Below are 22,443 nucleotides of genomic sequence, written 5' to 3' on the forward strand. Positions count from 1 at the left end.
CACACACACACACACACACAAATCCTGGAATCCATGGAAGCTCACAGATCGGTGATTATGTAACAGTGTAACCCGAGGGGGCATCTTTCTGTTAAAGTGTGTTTTATTCATTCTGGTGAGATGAATATTGATGAAACTCTCTCTTCAGTCAGCTGGCAGCTCACGTCATTGTGGACATTGTGTTAACACCAGTGTCTGATAGTCACAGGCATTATCTCTACAGGGTTATAGGACTGATACAAGTGGATGGTCACTGTCTAAGCTCCCATATAGTCTAAAGGTAGATGTCCATGTGTTGTTTGATTATAAAGCAGGTCTAGGTTCTATATTAATACTGTGAAAGTATCAAAGCCTCAGTCCACAGAGAAATGCACACAGCCTGTATTCAGAAACTGAGCCTTAAAACCAGCCGTCAGGACTTCTGGAACTTTGTGATGTCACAACAAAGCAGTCACCGCTCTCAGCCATGTCTCCGCCCACCTGGACCTACCCTTCCAACCTTGCAGAATTTGGTTTCTCTGAGTGTTTACTTGAAATCTGCTCTATTTTTATATGGCAAAAATCAGGCAAGAGAGGCTCAAAGCCTCCTCTCTTCTGATTGGCTCACTGACCTGTTGTCCCTAGAGCCCTAGAGAAGCCTGAGAGAGGAGATGTGAAACTACACTGACTACACTTCACTTCAAATAAAACACAGCAGAAGAGGGAAATATGGAGCTTTAAATGTATATAGCCTGTTAGTAATTATTATTATGAGATTAAGCTATTTCTTCATTTTGGTTTAATAGTAATTTTTGTAATGAGTTACCCACTGAAAAACATCAACAACAAGGGCTCTGATCTGCATTTTTGAATTTTTAAAACTACACTACATTTTCATCGTTTCTATTTCGCCCTCCACTCTCAAGTAAAAGAGAAAGGACATTATTGTGTCACAGTCACCTACATTTCGAAACACATCTAACTCATCAGACTTTCGACTTTCACTCACAGCTCAATTTTACCACTGTACTCCTCTACCATTGTCTCTGTCCTGTGTTGTCACATAGCTCATGTTTGGACAGCTTTCTCCACTGCAGCTCTGTGATTTCACTGTTTGTGACACAGCTCTAAACTGTGAGATTCATGGAGGCGTGAAGGACAGAGAGCAGGAATGTTTTACTACAGTGAAACAAGTAGTTACACTTGAGTTGATGTTGAGAGGGAAGAGTGATAAATAACAGCATGTGGACAGTGTAGGGTTGAGGTGAAGGACAGGTTAGTGTGGACCACTGTAGGTGAAGGACAGGTTAGGACAGGCATTCAGCATTCATTCTGTGAATGCTGAATGCTGTCTAACACATCACCACAAAATCCCCCAGAGGAGCCCTAAAAGGGTCACTGGAAACTCCCTGAAGCACCACTAAGACCTCATAAAGGACCACTAGAAACCACTAAGGATCAGTAAGACCTCAAAGAGCCACTGCAACTTCCAAAAGACACCTACAACCTCCTCAAGACCCACAGGAAACCCTCTGAAAAGGACCACTAAAAGACTCCCCGGACCTTCTAAAGGACCTCTACAACCTTCTCATTGATTGTTAATTTTCAAAAACTAATTAGCCTTAAAACATCTTAAATGACTACTAGAACCTTCTCAATGACCTCAGCGATCCCTAAATGTCCCTAAAGGACCTGTAGAACCTTGTCACTGACCACCAGAACCTCCTCAAGGCCCACTAGAAACCCCCAAAGGACTATTAGAAACTTTTAAAGGACCACTAAAACCTCCAAAAGACGCCTGGAAAAAAATTTCCTAGAGGACCTGTAGAACCTCCTCAAAGGCCACAACAACCTCCTAACATCCACAGAATCTTTTAAAGGACCTTGTAAGCCTTGTCATCGACCACTAATACTTCCAAAAACTACATGTAGAACCCTCTCAATGACCTTTAGAAACTCTTAAAGGACCTCCATAACCCCCTGAAGGACGACTAGTACCTTCTCAATGACTATGAAACCTCCTAAAGCCACCTGTAGAACCTCTTCAATGACCACTTAAACTTAAACCCCTACAGTGTCTAGAACCTTCCCACTGACTACTAAAACACCATCTTGAGAACCCCCTGAATAACCACCAGAGTCTTGCAAAGGACCCCTAGAACCCTCTTCACAGTCTGTATATACTGTTGTGGTGAATGAAATGAAAGTAAAACCTAACATAAAGTGTATTAGTGAGCCTCGAGCCAGGTTTTTCCTTTAATTTGTCACCTGTCTGCGCATGCATGCACATACACACACACACACACACACACACACACACACACACACACACACACACACACAGAAGAGATGAAGTAGTTCTCTACCACCCTGCAGGTTTGCTGTGATAAATGCTCGCTATCTAGAGTGTGTTTGTGTGTTTGCTAAGGGGAAGGGGCAAGAGTAATGAACATTCGTTGATCTGAACCCCAAGCTGATTGTACACACACGCGCCACCACACACACACACACACAGTCCCCTGCTTATACCCAACCTAGAGATCAATAGGTACATTATTACAGTCACAGGTTTGATAAATGGAACAAACTGGATTCCTCTGAAGAAAAAAGCCTCAGGACTGAAATACGGTCTGAATTACCCCGAATAAAAAACAGACTGATACAGAAACAAATAATAAACAAAAGGTCTCCTCCACTTAACTTTAATTTCCAATATGAATGGAAAATTGTTTTCGCCATTTATACTTTCTGCATCTGTGTTATGTAAATTTTGTAATTGTAGGGTGCATATGCGTGTCCAATATAATATGTTCATGTGGGTACCAAGGGTGCTATGTGCACATGAGCTAGCCAAAGCACAGCAGACAAAAAGGTCTTCTTCTGCTTATGTGGATGTTGCCATTTTGATTTGATTCTTGCTGCACATGCCAACTATCTACTGCACATGGATAGTGTATATTATGATTTGGTGCAATACAAATAAAATAAAATTGAATTGAATGTAATGCGTACGCCAAGCAGAGTATAAATGAAAATAATTCAGTGTCAGTGGTGTCCACAGCTGTCTGGGTAAGTGTCTACAAGCAAGTATTACTGAGGCCTCAGTGGGAGCATGAGTCACTCCCAGATAAAGGGACTGGGCCAGTCGGAGGGGGATTCTTGGTGATCACAGACAAAATCTATGTGGATAAATGTGAATGAGCTGAATGTCATGTTTTTGTGATACTGCAGCAGAGCCAGTGTTTGTCTGCACTGAGCCCAGTCAGTCACAAACAAACAACAAGAACATGAAACAGCTGAAAAACACAGTCAGCATTGATCTATGGTCTCCTGACACTGGACCAGCTGTGCAGAGATAAATAAACTGATGATGATGATGTTTACCTCACAAGAAGTGGATGATGTGAAGGTTTTTATCAGCTCAGTGTGACGTGAAAATAAGAAGAGTGGCGGAGTGTTTTAGGATTGTTTTCATCCATTAGGAGCCATTAAGCCTGATGTATTGATGAACATACATATACCAGCAAATGTGATTAACAAAACCAGAACAAGTAATAAACAGAAGTTAACTGCTTTGGTGTAGTTCTGTTTGATATAAAGGTCAATGAGATTTTAAACATTAATACAGCAGAAAACAACTATTTTTGATGTAAAGTGTAGTAATGGCGTCTTGAGCAGAGAACGAAGTCGTCATTCCCCCCCCCCCCCCCCCCCCCACGTGTGCACGTGTGCGTGTTAGTGCATGTGAGTCCCTCCTGTTAAACTATTGGTCCTCCTCACGTTTATAAACACACAAGGACTGTCCACAGGTGAGATGACTCAGTGTGACACTGAGTGTGACACACAGCGTTCAGGTGAATGTGACCTTCCAGAATTTTCTCCACTGAAGAAGAAATGTTTTCATCTAATCAGGTCTCAGACAAAGAAAGAAATGACACCAAAGCACGGGTGGACTGGAATGAATACTACAGGCTCAAATTCCTGTGACGGCTCCGTCAGTGTCTTCACCATCTCTATCAGTGTCATTTGCGGCCGGTCCCAGTGGATCAGTCCATGGCTGAATTTCTCTCCCAGTCTGACCGTGGAGCAGATACTGGTCTGGTTTTACTGAGAGGAGAACCCTACGAGCTGCTACAGGGTCCAGCTGGACTCAGAACTGTTTTTTTTCTCCATGTATCAGTAACTTAATGATTCATAATGTTATATGTCTGTTTTCATTAGTCATGGCTACAGTAGACATGATAATGTTAGCCTGCTAGCGATAGCAACATTTATGTAACACATTCATAATATCAGTAACAGTGAGTTAGCTAACTGTCAGCATTGCTGTGGAGCATATCACAGCTATGCTAGCGTGGGCTAATGGTTGTGGTTAGATTGTTCTTGTGTCTCATGTTCACAGTGTAACTTTATTCAGTTGAGCTTCTTGTTGCGTGTTTAGTGGAGGCTTTCACCGGGCTCCATAACACCATACTGAGAACATGAAGGGAAGGGGGTGGTGTGGCTGAACGGAGGCTGGAGTAGTGGCCGATGAAGCATTATTTTTGGTGTGAGATGCTGGTGCTGTAGTGCAACATCTAGTAGCAATGACGATCGTTTACAGAACCTTTAATCATGTCTGTTTAAGTTGTTTTTCTTGTTGTTTTTTCCTTCTGTGAACAAGCATAGTTTAATTGAGTGATTACAAATTATGCAGAAAATAATTCATTGTATTGAAGTGGGAAATGGTTGCAGGGTAATTAAAGATGACTATTCAGATCCCCACCAACATATTAATATAACTAATGTATTGCTCTCAACATTGTGGACCAGTGATTCATCCCACAGTACACTTGTCTTTGTGTGGCACCCTTGTGCCAATTTAATTAAAGTCCTTTCATTAGCAGATTCTTTAAGGCCTTCAAATTGTGTTGTTGCCCCTCAGGTTGATCCAAGTTTATCTGACGACATGCAGCAAATGTAATCTTTGCTCCTCTGGCACCAACTTAATTAACTCCCTCATCTACCTGGCCAGGGGAGTGTGATGTAAATTAGTTGTTCCACTTTGTAGAGGAGATAACCTCTCTCTCATTAATACAGCACAGATAACATCTCACTTTAGTTAAAGTGTGAGGATGGACAGACAGGAAGATAACTTAGATGTGACAGAGGAGAGTAGAAAAAATCATTAACTTAGGTTTAGTTTAACCTCTCAGCTAATGCATGGTGCTTCAGCTCAGTATGTTTTAATGCCATTTTTTATCAAATATTCTAAGTAGTGTCAAAACAGTAGATGAAAGGTGATAGGTTATGTAACCAGTCAGCTAAATATCTTCTATAGGTCTTTAAATCATCAGTGTTTCACACTGGAGCTCTACGTTATTTCTGAAAGAAAACCAATGGTCTCAAACTTTCCATATTGTTTGAGATCCACAAACAGCCAGTTGATATAAACTAAAACATAAAACAACAATAAGCTTCATTTAGCAGCAGAAGTAGAGAACGGTTACACTACAATGAAAAACAGTCAAAAAATGCTGGAGATTAGGGGCAATCTGGCAAAAAGATCATATCACAATCTTTTTAGGTAGAATCACAGTCCATGATCTGCATTCTGCTTCCACTCTGAGTTTATTGTGAAAGTCCTGACAGGAAGTTGTGTTTTGTATCTTTCCGCTGCTTTGACGCCTTTTGCAAATGTTTGTCTGCTAGCTGCTACTCTTCACCCACAGTGTTGTCTTCAGTTTACAAATTGTGTCGCAACCAACACTTTTTGCTTAGTTCATATGGAGTACTCGTTTGGACAGTGCTGTTATTTATTTATAAACTGATATAAGTGGTTTACTTTGAAAGTTGCAGTCTCTGCTCCGGCTCTTACCACCTCCTGTTGCCTGTCTGCAGGCAGGTCTCTCGTCCTGTAGATGGACTGTAACTCCACCGTCTCCGGCCATGGCTTCCCCTCCACTTGCTGTCATTTCTCCAGCCACCGCTCCTGCTGCTCTTGTTGCTCCGGCCTCCAATGATGATCACCACTGGTTCCAGCTTGGGGCAAAACCCAAAGCCCCTATTAGCTACACTCTTTTACATCCCAAGCCCTGTACCGTGATCGGTGCCCGCAATAAGGGCAATTTGCCACTCCTATACTTCCCCACCCTGTAGCATACTGCTGGAATATAGGTTCAATATCCTTGATCTCCAGGATTTCCCTTCACTGCCCACTAACCCTTGTCCTCCCACGCTGTCATCTTTGTCTCTGCATAAGCACCAGTCCACTGCTTCAGCATTCCAGACAAGCCTGTCCATTCTGTTCTCAAAACTCGCCATTAAAAGTCGCACTTCACCCCGGCGCCATGGAGATCCAACCCGCACCGCGGACTATCATCTCCCATCCACTTCTCACAACAGCCCGGGACTCCACCAGCACCCCGTCTTCCCACCACACTTGTTATTGGAGACTCAACTGTGAGAAACATCAAAAGCAGATCTGCGGAGACCCACTGCTTTCCAGGCGCAACGGTTGCTGACATTCTGGAGCCCACTCCCAGCTTGTTAGCCAAACACCCCTATGTCCGGAATGTAATCATTAATGCTGGATGTAATGACATACCCAGCCAGAGATCGGAAATCTTGAAGCACGATTTTATCAAGCACTTAGATTTTCTTAAAGACTCTGGCAAACCTCTCCGGTCCCATCGCTCCTTTCAAGAGGGGCATCGGCCGTTTTAGCAGGACCCTCAGTCCACACCTGGCTTCAATCGATTTGCTCAGTTTACAATGCGGTTTTTATTGACAACTTTAACCTGTTTTGGAACCGGGCGTCCGTCTTCAGAAATGACAGCATCGGGGCGTCGAGTAGCTCAGTTGGTTGAGCATCTGCTACATGTGCAGAGGCTACAAGTCCTCGCTGCAGTTGGCCCCGGTTCGAATGGCCCCTTGCCCCATGTCATTCCCCCTCTCTCGCCTTCCCCATTTCCTGTCTCTCTCTACTGCACTATCAATAAAGGCACAAAAAGCCTGAAAAAATAAATTAAAAAGAAATGACAGCATCAACCCAAATGGCTTTGGTGCTCGCATTCTAAGAGACAATATATTTTATGCTGTTTTAAATGCCTCCTCCAACTGACTATCCCCTGCCTCGCGTTTAATTACAGAGAGGGATACCTCTGGTCTCTCAGTTGTTTACAAGGAAGGAGGTTCTCCCTATCGGCCCTCACATTTTGTCCATTGTTAACAGGTCCCTGAACTTGGGGTCTTTTCTATATTAAAACTACCTTAGTCTCTCCCCTCTTTAACAAAGGACCCATCTCTAAACTTCCATTTCTTTCAAAAGTCATTGAAAAAGTTGTATTTGAATTTGTATGTATTTGATAAGTTCCAGTCAGGCTTCCGTGCACTTCACAGCATAGAAACTGCCCTTCTGAGGGTGAACAACAACCTCCTACTGGCAGCTGACTCAGGCTACAGCTCAATTCTTGTCCTCCTGGACTTGAGCTCAGCTTTCGACACCATTGATCACACTGTCCCATTAAACCGTCTGGAGGACTGTGTTGGCATCTCTGGTTTTGCCCTTCAGTGGTTCACCTCCAATCTCACTGGTAGAAACTTTTCAGTTAGTGTTAGGGGATGCTGTGTCTTCCCCAGCTCCTATCCATTGTGGCGTTCCCCAGGGCTCAATCTTAGGTCCCATCCTTTTCTCTCTTCACATGCTCCCTTTGGGTGATATCATACAAAACCATAACATTCAGTTTCATTTCTATGCTGATGATACACAAATCTATCTTCCAATTGAGCCTGATGACCAACCAGGCTACAAACTCTGCATAATTGTCTGAGAGACATTAAAAGGTGGATGTTTGAAAACTTTCTTCAGCCCCAAATCTTAGGTCATCCTCATTGCCGCCTGTTACGTTCCCAGAAATTGTCTAGGGTAACGGGAAGTAACAATGAAAAAATAAAGACAACTGGGCAAGACAAACAAAAACAGGAAACCAGATTTCAACCATAAAGAGTTTATTCACAACAACGAAAACTATGAAAACTATAACAAAAAGCTGTCAGTAGAACACTGGGAAATCACCAAACTAACAACCACACAAAAGGGGCACTAGCTCAGTTTGAAACTGATCTCCTTGGTCCACTGGCTTCTAACCTCAAGTCCTCTGCCAGAAATCTTTTAATTCTCTTGTCTTAAATTTTAACTTTGGTGTTTACTTTTGGTTTTATTTGCTTTTGTTGCTCCATTGATTGTTTTAACAAACGAACTTATGCACAACACATTGCCTCTCTTCTCTGTGTCTTTTATTACTTTGTTTTTTTTTTATGTTTGTACAGCACTTTGAAGCTTTGTTTTGAAAAATACTGTATAAATAAAGTTATTATTATTATTATAAATACACTGCAGAGTGAACTTATATATTGACTAATATTGACTTATGTTAATACATTACATAATACATTCAGCTATGTCCACATGGAAAAAGGAAAATTCTATCCACACCCTGATATAATCAAATATTGTAATTCATCATGTGCAAAACAATATTTTACTATGGGAACTACAATTATTTTATTCAATCTTTTGTTTTACACACTTTTCATACTATAAAATTTGTTTATTCTGGTAAAATCATATTTTACTGTAGTTTTTCTTTCTTTGAATACAGAGAAAATTCAATGAAATGAGTGTATTTTATAGATATTTTATAAATATTTTTATTTTTTTATTTTCTATTTATCTATCTATCTATCTATCTATCTATCTATCTATCTATCTATCTATCTATCTATCTATCTATCTAATCCTATAGGATAATTTCATAGGATTAGATGTATTTTTATAGGGTTAATCATTAGGCCTTTAGTTCTTATAGTACCATAGGATATATCCCAATTGTATAGGATTTTATCCTATATATATTATTATAGGATATAACCTATAGGATTATATATAAGATTTTATCCTATAGGATTATATGATGCATCCTCGAGAATTTGATTTTTTGATTTTTTTTTTCTTTTTGTAAAAACAAGGAAAAGGATATTTTCCTTCACTTTTACCTGGATATGAAGTTGTCTGCCTGCATCCTGTCCCAGCCTCTGTTCTGTTGATCTGTTCATGCCCTGCTGACTGTTTTTGGACCAACTGGCAGTTCTTGATTCACTCTTTGCTCACTCTGTTCACATGTTGTTCTTCAATAGTAAGTCCTTTAATTGTACCTACACAAGCTCAGTGTGTGTGTGTGTGTGTGTGTGTGTGTGTGTGTGTGTGTGTGTGTGTGTGTGTGTGTGTTTCGCTCCTCTCCCCTGTTGAATCATTAATCCTCTCTGTCCATGACTTTGTTTCTTTCTTTACCTGTTGCTTGTTCCTCTGTCCAAGCACAGAGCAGAGTCTCAGCAGACTGCTACAGCACCATCATGAGTTAATTCAAACTACTGTAGATGATCACACACCTCACGTGAATGTCCCGCTCACAGTTGTACTTCATCTGTTTTAGGGATTAATTCCCTGTTTGCCACATTGTCCTTTGTTTTTCTCTTTCTGTGTTAAAATGTAGATCAAAGTGTACTGGAGCAATGAGAGAACTACACTGCTGTTGCTAAGTTGCCCGTTGCCACAGCAACCACTCATCCACTCTCATAATGTAATGGAAACAGAAATCACTGTTACGGTGTGCTGGACAGAAACCTCTTCTCTGTGTTGTCTTTATTCCTGCAGTCATCCACCTGTTCTTACTACAGAAGGATGAAACACTGAGTCAAACCTGTAGCAGTTAGTCCAGGCTACACCACAACACACATTCATGTCCTGGTTCATCAGGCCATAACCATATCTGTGCTGTCCGTGTCCGCAGCTCTGTGTGTGTATGTGTGTATATGTGTGTGTTTTCTTGGATGCTTGTTCACAGACTGCTGCTGCATCATTGTACATCTATATTTGTCAGGACTCACTGGTGCAGTAAATTCTCCAGCCCCTGTGGGAGAAAATGCATTGGTTGTCCAGGTAAATTCTTCTGCTGAAGATTATATATGTACTCTGTTCATTGTATTCTGTATCAGTGGTGACTGTGAAACTATACTGTATAACCTCATTCTCAATATTTCATATCATGTACATTTTACATGCCCTCATCTAAGGGAAGGGTGTTGTGGTGGAGTGTGTAAGAATAGGAAAACCCTTGGGGAAACAGGAAAACTAAGTAGAAACCCAACATTACTGGAGAGATACTAAATCTGAGCTCTTAGATCATGGCTAGACATTGGCAGGCAGATGTGCATCCGGTCACACTCACGTGACCGGATGCACATTCGGTCACGTAACATAATCATAATACATAAAGAAAAAAAATAAGTTGTGCATATCTAAGTTCCAAAATGACAACTATATGATGTTCATGACTGAGCATGTGTGACATATGGCAGTTCCATCTCTGGCAACAGTTGATCTGTGTTGGTGTCCGCTGAGGTCTAACACCTCAGACGCCAGAGGGCAGTCAAGTCTTCTGGTGATGGCTAAACAATGAACCCACCAACAGTAACGTTTGGTTAAGTTCTTTTGCATTTGTTAAAATTAAGTTATGTAATAAACAAGTGGCTCTCCTCAGATACTTTAAGTGCACCAGGATGAATGAGGTTGTGAAAACATAATACTATGACGCCAAACCTCTCAGCTTAACAACAACACCTTGGCTGGGTCATTGCGACCTGGTGTGGCTCAGGAAGGGAGTGGAGGAGACTGAATATAATATAGAAATTAAAATATAATTATTCTTTGTGTTGAAACCAGATGCCTGTAGCAACAGTCCCACGGATGCACCCCCCCCAAACATCAGGCATTTTTTAGTGTAGCACGTCTGCTTGACTTGACTTGACTTCTGTAATCTGAAGCACCCGTGAGGGGCTTCTATACTGTGCTAGACTGAACTGTTACTGAGATAGCTTTGTCTGTGTACATGTTATATTGCAAATAAACTCGCATTACATGTAATTCTGAGAATATCCGTGTGCTAAATGAGTCCTCATCTACAATTGATTCTAATTCACCTATTTGGAGGATTTCTGTGGAACCTCAAACAGTCAGATTGGAGACCTGATTTAGTTTCAGTTGTGAGAAGTGCAGCTTTAAAACCTTGAAGTTTGCTGAGGTCCAAGAAAAAGCACCACACCCCTAGCCCTCACCTCAGCCAACACAACTAAGCAACCAATCACAGACCTTTCCCTAACCCTGTGCTGAGCTTGTTTCTACCTTCAACCTAAAACCGTCCTTTGAAGGTCCTGCTCAAAGTGAAGACCAGCCAAAAAATTCCGCCCATGCAAAAAAGCCCAAGTTCCTCTGACCTTTCCAGGCTCAAAGTTATTCACTTGTGTCCGAACCACTGTGGTTTGGACCAATCAGGGAGGAGCTACTGGCAGTTTTGGTTTGGTTTTGTGACTTTTATTGGCAGATTTTTTCACACAAAGACGACAAGAATCATCTACGGACATGTTAACTACATGTTTCACAGCTCTTCAGACTGCGTTTCCTGTTCAGCACTCTCCGACCAAAGTTCCTGCCCTGCTCAAACAGTTCCCAGTGAAGCCTTCCCACGTGGTTCAGTCCCTCAGTCTACAACTGTTCTGCTGAAAGCTAGAAGATACATGAAACCACAGTGGAGAGAGAGTGCTGGTGCAGTGTCAGTTGGTGTGATACTGAGCTATCTGTGTTCACAGCAACAGCTTCACAGCAGAATTTGTGTGTGTTTGTTTTTGTGTGTGTGTGTGTTTGTGTGTGTGTGTGTGTGTGTGTGTGTGTGTGCATCTTTGTAGGCTAAGTATCTGTGTCCATCTCTGTCCACCGAGGACAGATGTATTCTTCTCAGAGGAGCTGTCCTGCTTCCAAAAGACTAATATACACCCTCTTGTACCATCTATCTCTCTCTCACACACACACACACACACCCACACACACACACAGAGGAAAATCTGAAACAACAAAATGTACCAAATGATCTTCAGAGAAGAGAGTGATGGTAAATGTGAGACTGAGGTGTTGTAATGATGAATAATGGTTGTGGTGCAGTCACTCAACAGGCTATGTGAAATCAGCCTGAGTAACTAGTACTATAACTAATTACTATTTCAAAATAAGTAACACAATCACATCTAAACAGACCCATAACTGGTTACATTTGGAATGGACAATTACAGACCAGAGCAGACAAAAACAGCTGTCACCTGACTTAACCGAGCATCAGTCAACGACTAACAGTCGTTATTTCTCATTTATTTTTCCTTACTCAGGGTCAAGGTCAAACACATTCTAGTGAGCTGTGGTCTGTGTGCTGGTGTGAGGACTTTTTCCTCCTCAAAGACTAGTCATTTTAATCTTCTGAGGCTCCTGGTAAAACAAAACACCTCTGGGACATATGATGAGTGAAATAATCACTCAGCCACCATGATAAATGAAACCCTGTACAGTATCTACTGTGGAACTGCTGCTGTGTCACATATAAACCCAGCCTGAAAAAAACTTCCATTTTATTTTACAGCATTGATTATCTTCCACTTTTCAACGAGGGTCTTTAAAATGAACAATTGGATGTTCTTCCATATGCTGTTCTTAAATAATACAAGACAAGGGATGAGTGAAACAATCATCAACACCATGATCAGTTCTTCCCTGCTCAGTTCACAGCTCCCTTTGAACTGAACACCTTTTGCTCCCTAAGGTTTGGAATCTTACTAAACATGGCTGAATACCCTGTGCAGTCCACTTCGCAGGGAACTACTAGGCGATCGGAACACATCCATGGACTGTAGCTGTGTACCTCCCTTTGTCACCATGGTTACGTTAATAACGGTCATGGCTTGGTTGGGTTTAGGAAAAGATGGTGATTCTGGTTAGAATAAGTATTACTTCAACATCGAACAATCTTTGTTGTTTACAACAAACGGTCATGGATAATAGAAACAACATAAACTGCTGGTTTCACATGAGAATTGAACACCACTCTCCTGTGTCACATTCATCCATCCACCACAACCTCCTCCTGACGTGGACTTTGTCTCTCTTTATACTACGTCACCGCACTTTTCCCTTTGCTCCTGTCATCATTACTACAACCACTAGATGTCGCCTAGCAACAAAACCTAACTATGGGTCATAATAACCTGCTGCACAGACGACCTGTGGGCTCATTTCTTACGGGAGCACAGTCTTGTAGACAGTCATGTAGAATCTACTAGAAAAGAAACCCAACATGAGAAGCTTTGTCCTCCCTCCAATGGAAAGAGGATATGACAGAAACACGTTTAATGCTGCCACTGTACAACAGCTCTCATGTGGCCTGTTGACCCAGTGCACAATTAAATATCAATGTAAAATGGTGCCAAGCTGTTTATAGTATCCAAAGGGCTTCCTGGATCTCTGAGGGTTCATATACTGTAAAATGATGATTAAATTCTCCTTATCCTAATGACTGAAATTGCCACAGTAAAATGTATAATTGTATAAAATGGCTCCCTCCTCTTTCACCTAATGAACCTCACGATGAAAAGGTTTCTGAGGAGACAACAGAGGGTTTTGACAGAGTCAGAGAGCAGGGACAGTGAAGTCCCGACAGCTTCACTCCACAATCTGACCCACAATCCTGTTTAAGACCATGAACCCGAGCTCAGCTGAATCTCTTTACCTGGGAAAATGTAGTTTGATAAAAAATACTTGACTAAATCTCCACTTGTTTCTGAAGCTTTCAGCTGTAAATCAGAAGTAGCTTATTCAATCAAAATTCAAAGAGGTCCAATTAGACAGAATTAATAATAATTAATGACATATTTTCTCAATTCAAGGAAAATAAGGGCTTTGCTTTTCAAAAATTAAGTGCTTGATTTTATAAAAATTGAATAAAAAGGTATGTAAGTAGGACACCTCCTTTTCTTTTTTCCATCTTGTCTCTCCCCTGTGTGTGTATCTTACTCCAGTTTCAGTGATTGGCTGAGCAGCATCGTGCGATATGATTTTCAACACATGCAGTTGGTTTATGAGTTTCCCAAGTTGCTAAACCAGAGCTGCAAAAGCTTGTAAAGCTCCACTGGTTGCAATAGAAACACAAAATTTAATCATTCTCAATAATTTATAGCTTGTAAATCCAGTCCAGATAAGGCTGCTAGACTGGGACTCGGACCCAGACTTTGGCCTGGCATCAGTCATATTAAAGAGTTTGTGATAAGGACATTCAGAGTTTATGGACCCAAATGACCATCTCCTGCCCTCCCACATTTATAGTGTCCCACAGACAGGAAACAGAGAGTGCTTTCTAAACAAAGATGTCTCAGAGATGTATGGTCACATGGTCAGCTCCAGAGGATCAATGGACGCAAATAAAAAACCATAATCTCCATTTTATTCCAATAAGACTTAATCTCTATGTTGGTATTTATATATAAAAAGAAACTGTGATTATCCCTGAGGTTTGAACCCTCGACTCTCTGTCTCACACACACTAACGTATCCCACTCTTTCTCTGTTTCTCTTTAGATATAGAATCATAAATCACAAGCCACACCCTGAATAGGAATCAGCAGTGTACCTGAAATAACATGAAATGAACTGTCCAACTCTTCTGTAACCTGTGTCATGATGATCAGTAAATGTTTGTAATGTGATTTTGTTCAATCCCCAGATTTAGATTTGATAGAATAGAAGAATAGTGACACGTGAAATTTAAGGAACCATGGTGTACTCCACATTTAGTTATCATTAGTGTTTGTATTGTTCCTTTCTGTCAATATTAACACCATTAGGTTTATATGTTGTTTCATTGAATGGCTTACGGTCATGGTGGAAGGAGGATGCGTGATTTTTGTGAGTAAACTCTATAGAGAATGATTCTTTTCTCAAGTCTGAAACAAAGGGAGAGGATGGGTACCACCAGGGAAATAAACCTACTGCGATCGTTTTGCACTTATTTTCCATTTTGTTTTTTTTGTCCACATGCTGTTTGTTCTTTCTTTCACTACATGCTCCAAGTAACTTTTTCAGTTAAGCACAGAAGACATAATTTGTCCAACGACGCCTACAGAGAAAATCCTGCTGTTAGACTGCTGAGCGCTGAACAGCTGAGAGAACTACTGGAGCCAGTTGCGCTGTAACTATATGTCGTCTCCTGTGAGACCAGCCTGTCCTGAAGAAACACCAAAAACTTCTGGAGGGATGTTATAGGATGTTTGGACCAAAATCCCTTTAAGTGTCCAACTGTGTGCTTGGAATATATCTGAAAGACTTTATACAAACAACATTTTTGGACTTTTGGATTTATTCAAGCCAGGAGAGCCGCTGCACATTGTTCGAGGAGTGTGGACACTCCATCATTGAGAATGTGGATGAAGGAGCTTTCAGACTGTGTCGGTCGAAAGACTAACGTACATTACTCTGGGCAAGGAAAGACTTTCTTCAACTTTGGAACTATACATAAATATCATAAAAGATGGAAATATAGGCCTGAGCTGAAAGCAAACAATGGCAGGGACATATTGTTTTTTTTGTCTATATTTTATCTGATATTAGTGCAGGTGTGAGTGTATGTGGTTGTGTGAGTATGTGTAATGTAGGTATTTTCGATCCCAAATTGCTGTATTGTTACTGCATGTTGCAATCTGTATGAGATGTGAGAATAAAGATATTAGGAAAAAAAAGGAAAATCTGTAAATCAGTAGGTGAGATGTTAATATTCTGCTCCTGTCGAGTTGATGTCAAGATAAAATATTTAATCATCAAATTTCATTTGTAGACAGCTCAATATCATTAGCAGTACTCGTATAATAATCTAATCATATTCTCTCCCAACGTTGACCAACTCATTACCCAGTTTATTTCATCAGCTGTTGATTAACACTTCTGCTCTGATTACCAGACATTACATACACAGTGTATTTGTAGTTAGTAGTCGATACGTCTTTATTCAGACTTAGCTGTTGTCTTGTGTTCCTCTGAAGTAAAAATCAAATATCTACTGAATCAACGAGCCATGGCTTTTGATATTAGACTGATTGGATTCATTATATTAAAATGCATTTCTCTTTGGAGGTGGTACCCCTCCCCCTTCAAATGGGAGCCAAAGTGTGTGTGTGTGTGTGTGTGTGTGTGTGTGTGTGTGTGTGTGTGTGTGTGTGTGTGTGTGTGTGTGATGGCAGTGCATGAACACCACATCAGGTTTAGAGGGGATCAGTGTCAGCCCCAAGGACTCTCCATCATGTGGACCAGGGATCGAACCAGCACCAAGTGACTCATGGACCTGCTCTACCTCCACAGCTAACCTCCATATGACTTATATCACGTGACAGAATATGACATTAAATGGCATGTTGCGATCTGATATGACACATCTCATGACAAGTCATTAGATGTTACATGATGGACATGATATCCTTTCTATTAAAGTCACTCTGCTGACAAACATCTCAACCCTGCATCTCCTCGAGCTGTGATCCAACCACAGCCTCTGATCTGTCCATACTCCCTCCTCCTCTCTGCCTCTGATGCCCCTGGTTTTCCTCTGGCGTCCGGCCAGATGATGGGGTGTACAGAGCCCAGCCAAGTGAGTTCTGCTGCTGCCACTGACTGTGTGAAGGAGCAGAAATTTGGGGCATGAATCATGCAGGGCACATAAAAACAAACTGCTATGAAAATATTCATCTGTGTATCTCCAGTTTAGTCCAGACAGAAACGACACCATTTTATTTACTGAGAGAAAGATGGACAACAACCTCCACAGCAGTAGGTGTGTTACTGAGAACTGAGACTCTGGGACTGTCTGTGAAGGTGAACTGTGATAAAAGACCAGCAGCCATGTGTTTGTTTATGATAGCATCGGTTTCAAACAGCAGCAGCTTTATGTCAGAGACTCTGAGACAATAACAGCAATAATCACAAGAGGAGAGAAACAGGACGTTTCCTCACTGAGGAGTCAGGGAATCCTCCTCCTTCATATCTATATCTGTGATATAAAGACTATACTCAATAAACCGGAGACTGTACTTATTATTGCAATTATCATAACGACATGCTGAGTCAGCAATGGTACTGTTCAACCCACTGATGTGTTTTTTCTAATAGTAACTGAAAAAGAAGATACAGGCTGCCACGTGGAATATAAAGGTGACATCAGGAAACACCATGTTGTACTTCTGTCGATGTTAATGGCTGATTGGTGAACAGGTCGAGTTGTGTGAGGTCACAGAGCTCAGGTGCAGGTGAGGATGCCCTGATCCTGTTTAAGGTCATGACCACCCCTGATAAGACTTGTAGAGAGGTAAAAACAACAGTTCAGGGGGGTTGAAACATTTATATATCTTTCTTACCTGTAATTGTACATTTTACAGCATAGTTTCCATATTCATGCTCCTTAAGTGGACCATACCATTTCTTAAGCTTCACATTAGTCTCCTCCAGTGTTTCCAACTTACTGACTTAATCGCTAGAATTTCGCTATCGCTAGACTTTTAGCAACCTCTTTTAAAAAAAGCACTTAGCAACAAATCTAGTGACTCTCTGGAAAAAACCTCCCAGCTACTTTCCAGAGAGCCACCAGCACTGTGCCGTGGACGAGAGGCAGCTGACTCTGTCTACTGTGTTCAGTGGGAGGCAGAGAGGTGAACCAACAACAGATGCGCAGGCTGTGAGCTGTGTGAGAGAAGAAAAGGAGAAAGATCTGACTTTTCTTTTTTTTTTTTTTAAGTATATTTTTTGGGTTTTTTATGCCTTTACTGTTAGCACAGTAGAGAGAGCCAGGAAATGGGGAGGCAGAGAGAGGGGGAATGACATGCAGTAAAGGGCCATCTGATGCAGGATTCGAACCGGGGCCGACTGCAGAAAGGACCTTAGCCTCTACATATGGGCCACCTGCTCAACTCACTGCGCCACTCGCCACCCCAAGATCTGACTTCTCTGACTTTCTCTGTGAGTGATCATGTTACAGTAAATGTAGCTGAAATCACAGTTCAGTCCTTGTCTTTAACTGGTGTGTTTGGTGATGTTGTCGGACGATGTCGCAGTTATAAAGTCAGGATTTCAGCAGCAGCTTGAAGTGACTGCTGCTTAACATGTAGTCTGAATGAGCTGTGTTTCTGCAGACTTGATCCGCTGCCATGAAAACATGAGAACAGGTTTATTGTGAATTCAGCTGTATTAAAATACTGTATATGTGAGCCCAGAGAGGAGCAGAGAAGAAAAGGTTGAAGGACTGAAACTAGGATGAATGCAAATACTACGCAATGATGTCATGGATATGGGCTGGACATTTAACAACTATAACAACAGCAACAATATTAAAACCCATGTGCACTTAAGGTTTACTTATAAGTATTGTATTAGCAGTGGTGGAAAGTAATTAAGTAAGTACTGTAACAAAGTACCATTTTGAGGGACTTGTACTTTACTTTAGTATTTCTTATTTTATACTACTTTATATTTCCACTCCTACATTAAAGACGGAAATATTGTTCCTTCTACTGCACTACATTTATTTCACAGCGTTAGTTAAACAAAAAAGATACTGTTGGACTGTACCACTGTAAGTTCATTGACGCACATGCTTGCACTGTACAGGTTGCCTTTCGCCCCTTAGAATAAATCGACACACTAAATTGTCATTGTATAATTAGCACTCTGTCCATATGTATCTGTACATAGAGGTCCATTCATAATCCATTCATTAAAATAGCAGCCAGCTTGTTAAGCCTGTATACAAACCAGACCAGCCAGTTCACGACATGATGTGTACTATGTTTTATATCCAGTAATGTATACCTCTTAATTGTCTGAGAACTTTTAAACAACCTTCTGGTAAGTGAGCTAGCTTCCCCACTCTGTACAGAGCTGCATATCTATAATATTGTTATTAATTTATTTTTATCTATTTGTCTTTTTCACCTACCTTCCTTTAATTTGAGAAGATAAGAGTTGTATGAAACGGTAAATTCACAGTTTTATTTCCATGCTGTTTTCACTCTAACATGATTCTGTGGAAAATAAATGGTCAAGAAAAAACTTCATCCTTTTTGTCAGACAAAATGCTGTCATCATCATCATCATCATCATCATCATCAGAGAAACTCCTGCTTTATAGGTAGCAGTGTTAATTCAGGGTAACATTTAGTCATTATGCAGGACAATTTTGAAGTGACCCAATGTATTTCAGATACGCCACTCACTTTGTCTAATCTGTAATCTGTAGTGAAATATATTTTAAAAACAAGACTCAACACTGAGCAGAGATAAACATGATGCTCAATACTCATCTCTTTACACACACGGAGACTGTACGCTCAAAGCCACCATGATAAATGAAACCCTGTACAGTATCTACTGTGGAACTGCTGCTGTGTCACATGTAAACCCAGCCTGTTCGTTCCATTTTATTTTACAGCATTGATTATCTTCCATTTTTCAATGAGGGTCTTTAAAATGAACAATTGGATGTTCTTCCATATGATGTTTTTATATAACAAAAGACATATGATGAGTGAAACAATCATCAACACCATGACTGAGTGTTTCCACCTTGAACTGCAGTGAACCAGTGACAGTCTCATAAAAACAGATTCAGACAGCCAGGGTTTCATATGTCACAAACCTAAGGAACCAATCCTGTCAACTTGTGGGGACGGGGGCGGGGCTAAATAAACCTGAAACCTTGTCAGTACAGAGAGAGAGTTAGCATTAGCACAAGTACTAACACTGTGTCAGCCATTGCCAGTTACAAGCTAACAAACAACATAAACAAATAAAAGATGCTAACTATGCTAACCGTTCTGATCCGTCTGCTAGTCTCTGGTTCTGGTCTCAGACTCCTCCTCTGAGTCTGGGTCTGACTGAGGCTCATACATGTGGCTGAGTCTCTCTGATGTTTCCTCCTCTAACCATCTTGATACTCTCTGCTCTTTCACCTGTCCACCTGGAGACAGCAGGTGGTGGGCGGGGCTCAAGGCCTGATCCACATTTCTCAATCAGGAAGTAAGAGGAGATGAGCTTCAGACCCAGTTTGGGATTTCTTTTTCTCACTTTTTTACGTGAGAAAAACCATGTTAAACTAAATTTGAATCATAGCAGAGATCTTTACAGAGTTTAAAACATGTTTGGAGGAACTTAAAAGAAAGGACCACCTTCTTCTTTTTACTGTGAACCTGCTGGAAACAGAGAAGTGTCATCAGCTTTACACTGATCTAAAAAACCTGCTAACATCTTAGTTTTGTCGTCAATGTGAAAAGGTACAATCAGCATTCAGCCCCGGATCACATGACTCTGCAGTAGTCTCAGGTATTTATCAACAGTGATGTAAACATGACAAATTCACTAATTTCAGAGCACAAACACAGTAAACACACCTGTCACCTGTCCAGCATGAGCTACTCAACCAGAAACCCCACGCCTAGACGTTCCCCTGACGTAAGCCACAGCCCAGAGACATAACAAGATTAACTCTAATCCTAGTACATGTCTAGACCTCCTATGGTCAAATGCTGATTTTATAACTCTGACGTCATCTGACAAAACCACCAAAAACATAAATGAAAGACATGAAATGAAAATGTAAAGATAAAAGACTGAGCTGTGATTTCAGTTGTATTTACTGTTTTTTGTGGCTTTTGCCTTTATTACAGTCATAGTGAGAAATAAAGAGAGAGAGAGGGATAGGCAGCAAAGGATCATAGGCCGGACTTGAACCTGGGATGACAGGTCAAGTATCTAAATGCTGAAATGGCACTGGCAACCACTGGGGCCTGAGACAGACTCTCTTTCTTATTTAGTCTGTCACACAGAGCACAGCCTCCGTCTGGACCCACAATAGTTTAGTCTTTATTTATTTCAACTCCAGAATGTAACAGACTTTTATTAGAGGCAGGTCTTTATGTCTAACTCCCTCTGTTTGATATGTAGAGTTGATCATAGTCATTAGTACGAAGCCTCGTTACTGATGACTTCTCTCTCTCCCTCCCTCTCTCCTGCTCTCTTTCTCTCTGTGTCTTATGTTCAGTTATTCCTCTGCCTCCTTTAGTAATAATGATACATGGAATGAAAGTAGTTTATTTGCTGTAATGGAGGTGAGGCTCAGTGTATTGGAAGCGCTTTTCCTCTTCCCTGCAGTTCCTGAGCAGTTGGGATACCAGAGCAGCTGAGTAGACTGTGGCTCAGTACTCCATTGACCAGTAGTGGAAATATCATCAGTCAGTCAGTCAGGGACATTCACGATTATAAGGCTGGCCCCACCGTTGTGGTCCAACCAAAAACACACAATTACAGACTGAATTGTCTTATCTATCTTGTCTGAATTATCTGTCTGTGTGTGTGTGTCTGTAACCACATGTGATGACGTTGCTCCCTGCAGTTGCGTGTCCGTGTCCTCTCAGTCTGAACACAAAGACAAACTCGTTGGGCAGTGTGAAAGGAGTCAATCGACTCTTTTTAGCAGGCTTTTTACCCGTGTTTGAAAACCTGCTTTTGGAGTAAATGTAGGTGTAAACAGGGAGTGAAAGAACAGAGTGAACTTACAGTTCAAAGAGCTGCAGATGTTCAAAGATCTGCCAGGACAGCGTGGTCAGCATGGGGTTCTTGGACAGGTTTCTGAGGGAGAGAGAGAGAGAGGAAGATAGAGACAGGTGTCAGAAACTTCACCATGACGACAGGAGATCAGAGTTGTTCCACTTCCTGTTTATTGGTGTGTTTATTATGTTAGTGGTGTTCATCAGAGTTACATAAGTCATGATGTCTTTTCCTCTACAGCCACAGCTTCTGTGACTCAGTCAGGGTTTCTGTCATCAGTCTGTCTAATAAAGGTGTTAATTATCCACATACTAAGGTAAATGTTCTAATTAAAACATGTAGATTATTCTCTTTTAAAAGAGAATGAGCACACGAAACACATTGAAACTGCTCCAACTGTTTAAACAATAACCACATCCAGTCTCTGACATCATTAACCTTCAGGGCATTTCTCATTTGTAGCCATTTAACCTTTGTTAGGCATAATTACAGCTCTTGTAATAGATGGAACCTTTAGACTCTGTCATCCTCTAAAGTTTAGATAATAAAGTAGAAAACTGGAATCATCACCTCGTGGTTTTATGCTTCTGCCAACCAGTCAAGTTACAAGAAATATGGTCACAATCTAACCTTTCTGATTTGTAGTATCACAGTGAGGTTGAACTTTGACCTTTGAATATAAAATGTCATCACTTAATTTTATCCTTATAGAGTAAGGTAGTAGTATTTGAGTTAAAATGTGTCATAATTAGTGGATGAATTTGTGAGTTATGGCCAAAAACATGTTTTGTGAGATCAGAGTGTGTCAGAAGTGATGAAATAATAAAAAATGATATTTTGAACTTGAACTTTGACCTTCAACCACCAAAAATTTCAACAGTTAAGTCAAAGTGGACATTTGTACCAAATTTGAAGAAATTCCCTCAAGGCGTTTTGGTGCTATTGCGTTCACAAGGACAAAACCATGTTTT

At 40.9% G+C, this 22,443-nt stretch overlaps 1 protein-coding gene across 3 annotated transcripts in view; it reads right to left on the reverse strand.

Moving 5' to 3' along the window:
* Nucleotides 1-22,443, reverse strand: part of LOC111234822 (NT-3 growth factor receptor-like) — a 188,713-nt gene that overhangs the window by 90,822 nt on the left and 75,448 nt on the right. For all 3 annotated transcript variants that reach the window (XM_022762999.1, XM_022762998.1, XM_022762997.1), the window contains exon 4: nt 21,482-21,553. In XM_022762999.1, the coding sequence (XP_022618720.1) occupies nt 21,482-21,553 (72 nt within the window). The remainder of the gene's footprint in view (nt 1-21,481; nt 21,554-22,443) is intronic.

The sequence above is a fragment of the Seriola dumerili genome, unplaced genomic scaffold (genome assembly GCF_002260705.1).
Source record: "Seriola dumerili isolate Sdu_G_001 unplaced genomic scaffold, Sdu_1.0 BDQW01000465.1, whole genome shotgun sequence".
NCBI lineage: Eukaryota > Metazoa > Chordata > Actinopteri > Carangiformes > Carangidae > Seriola > Seriola dumerili.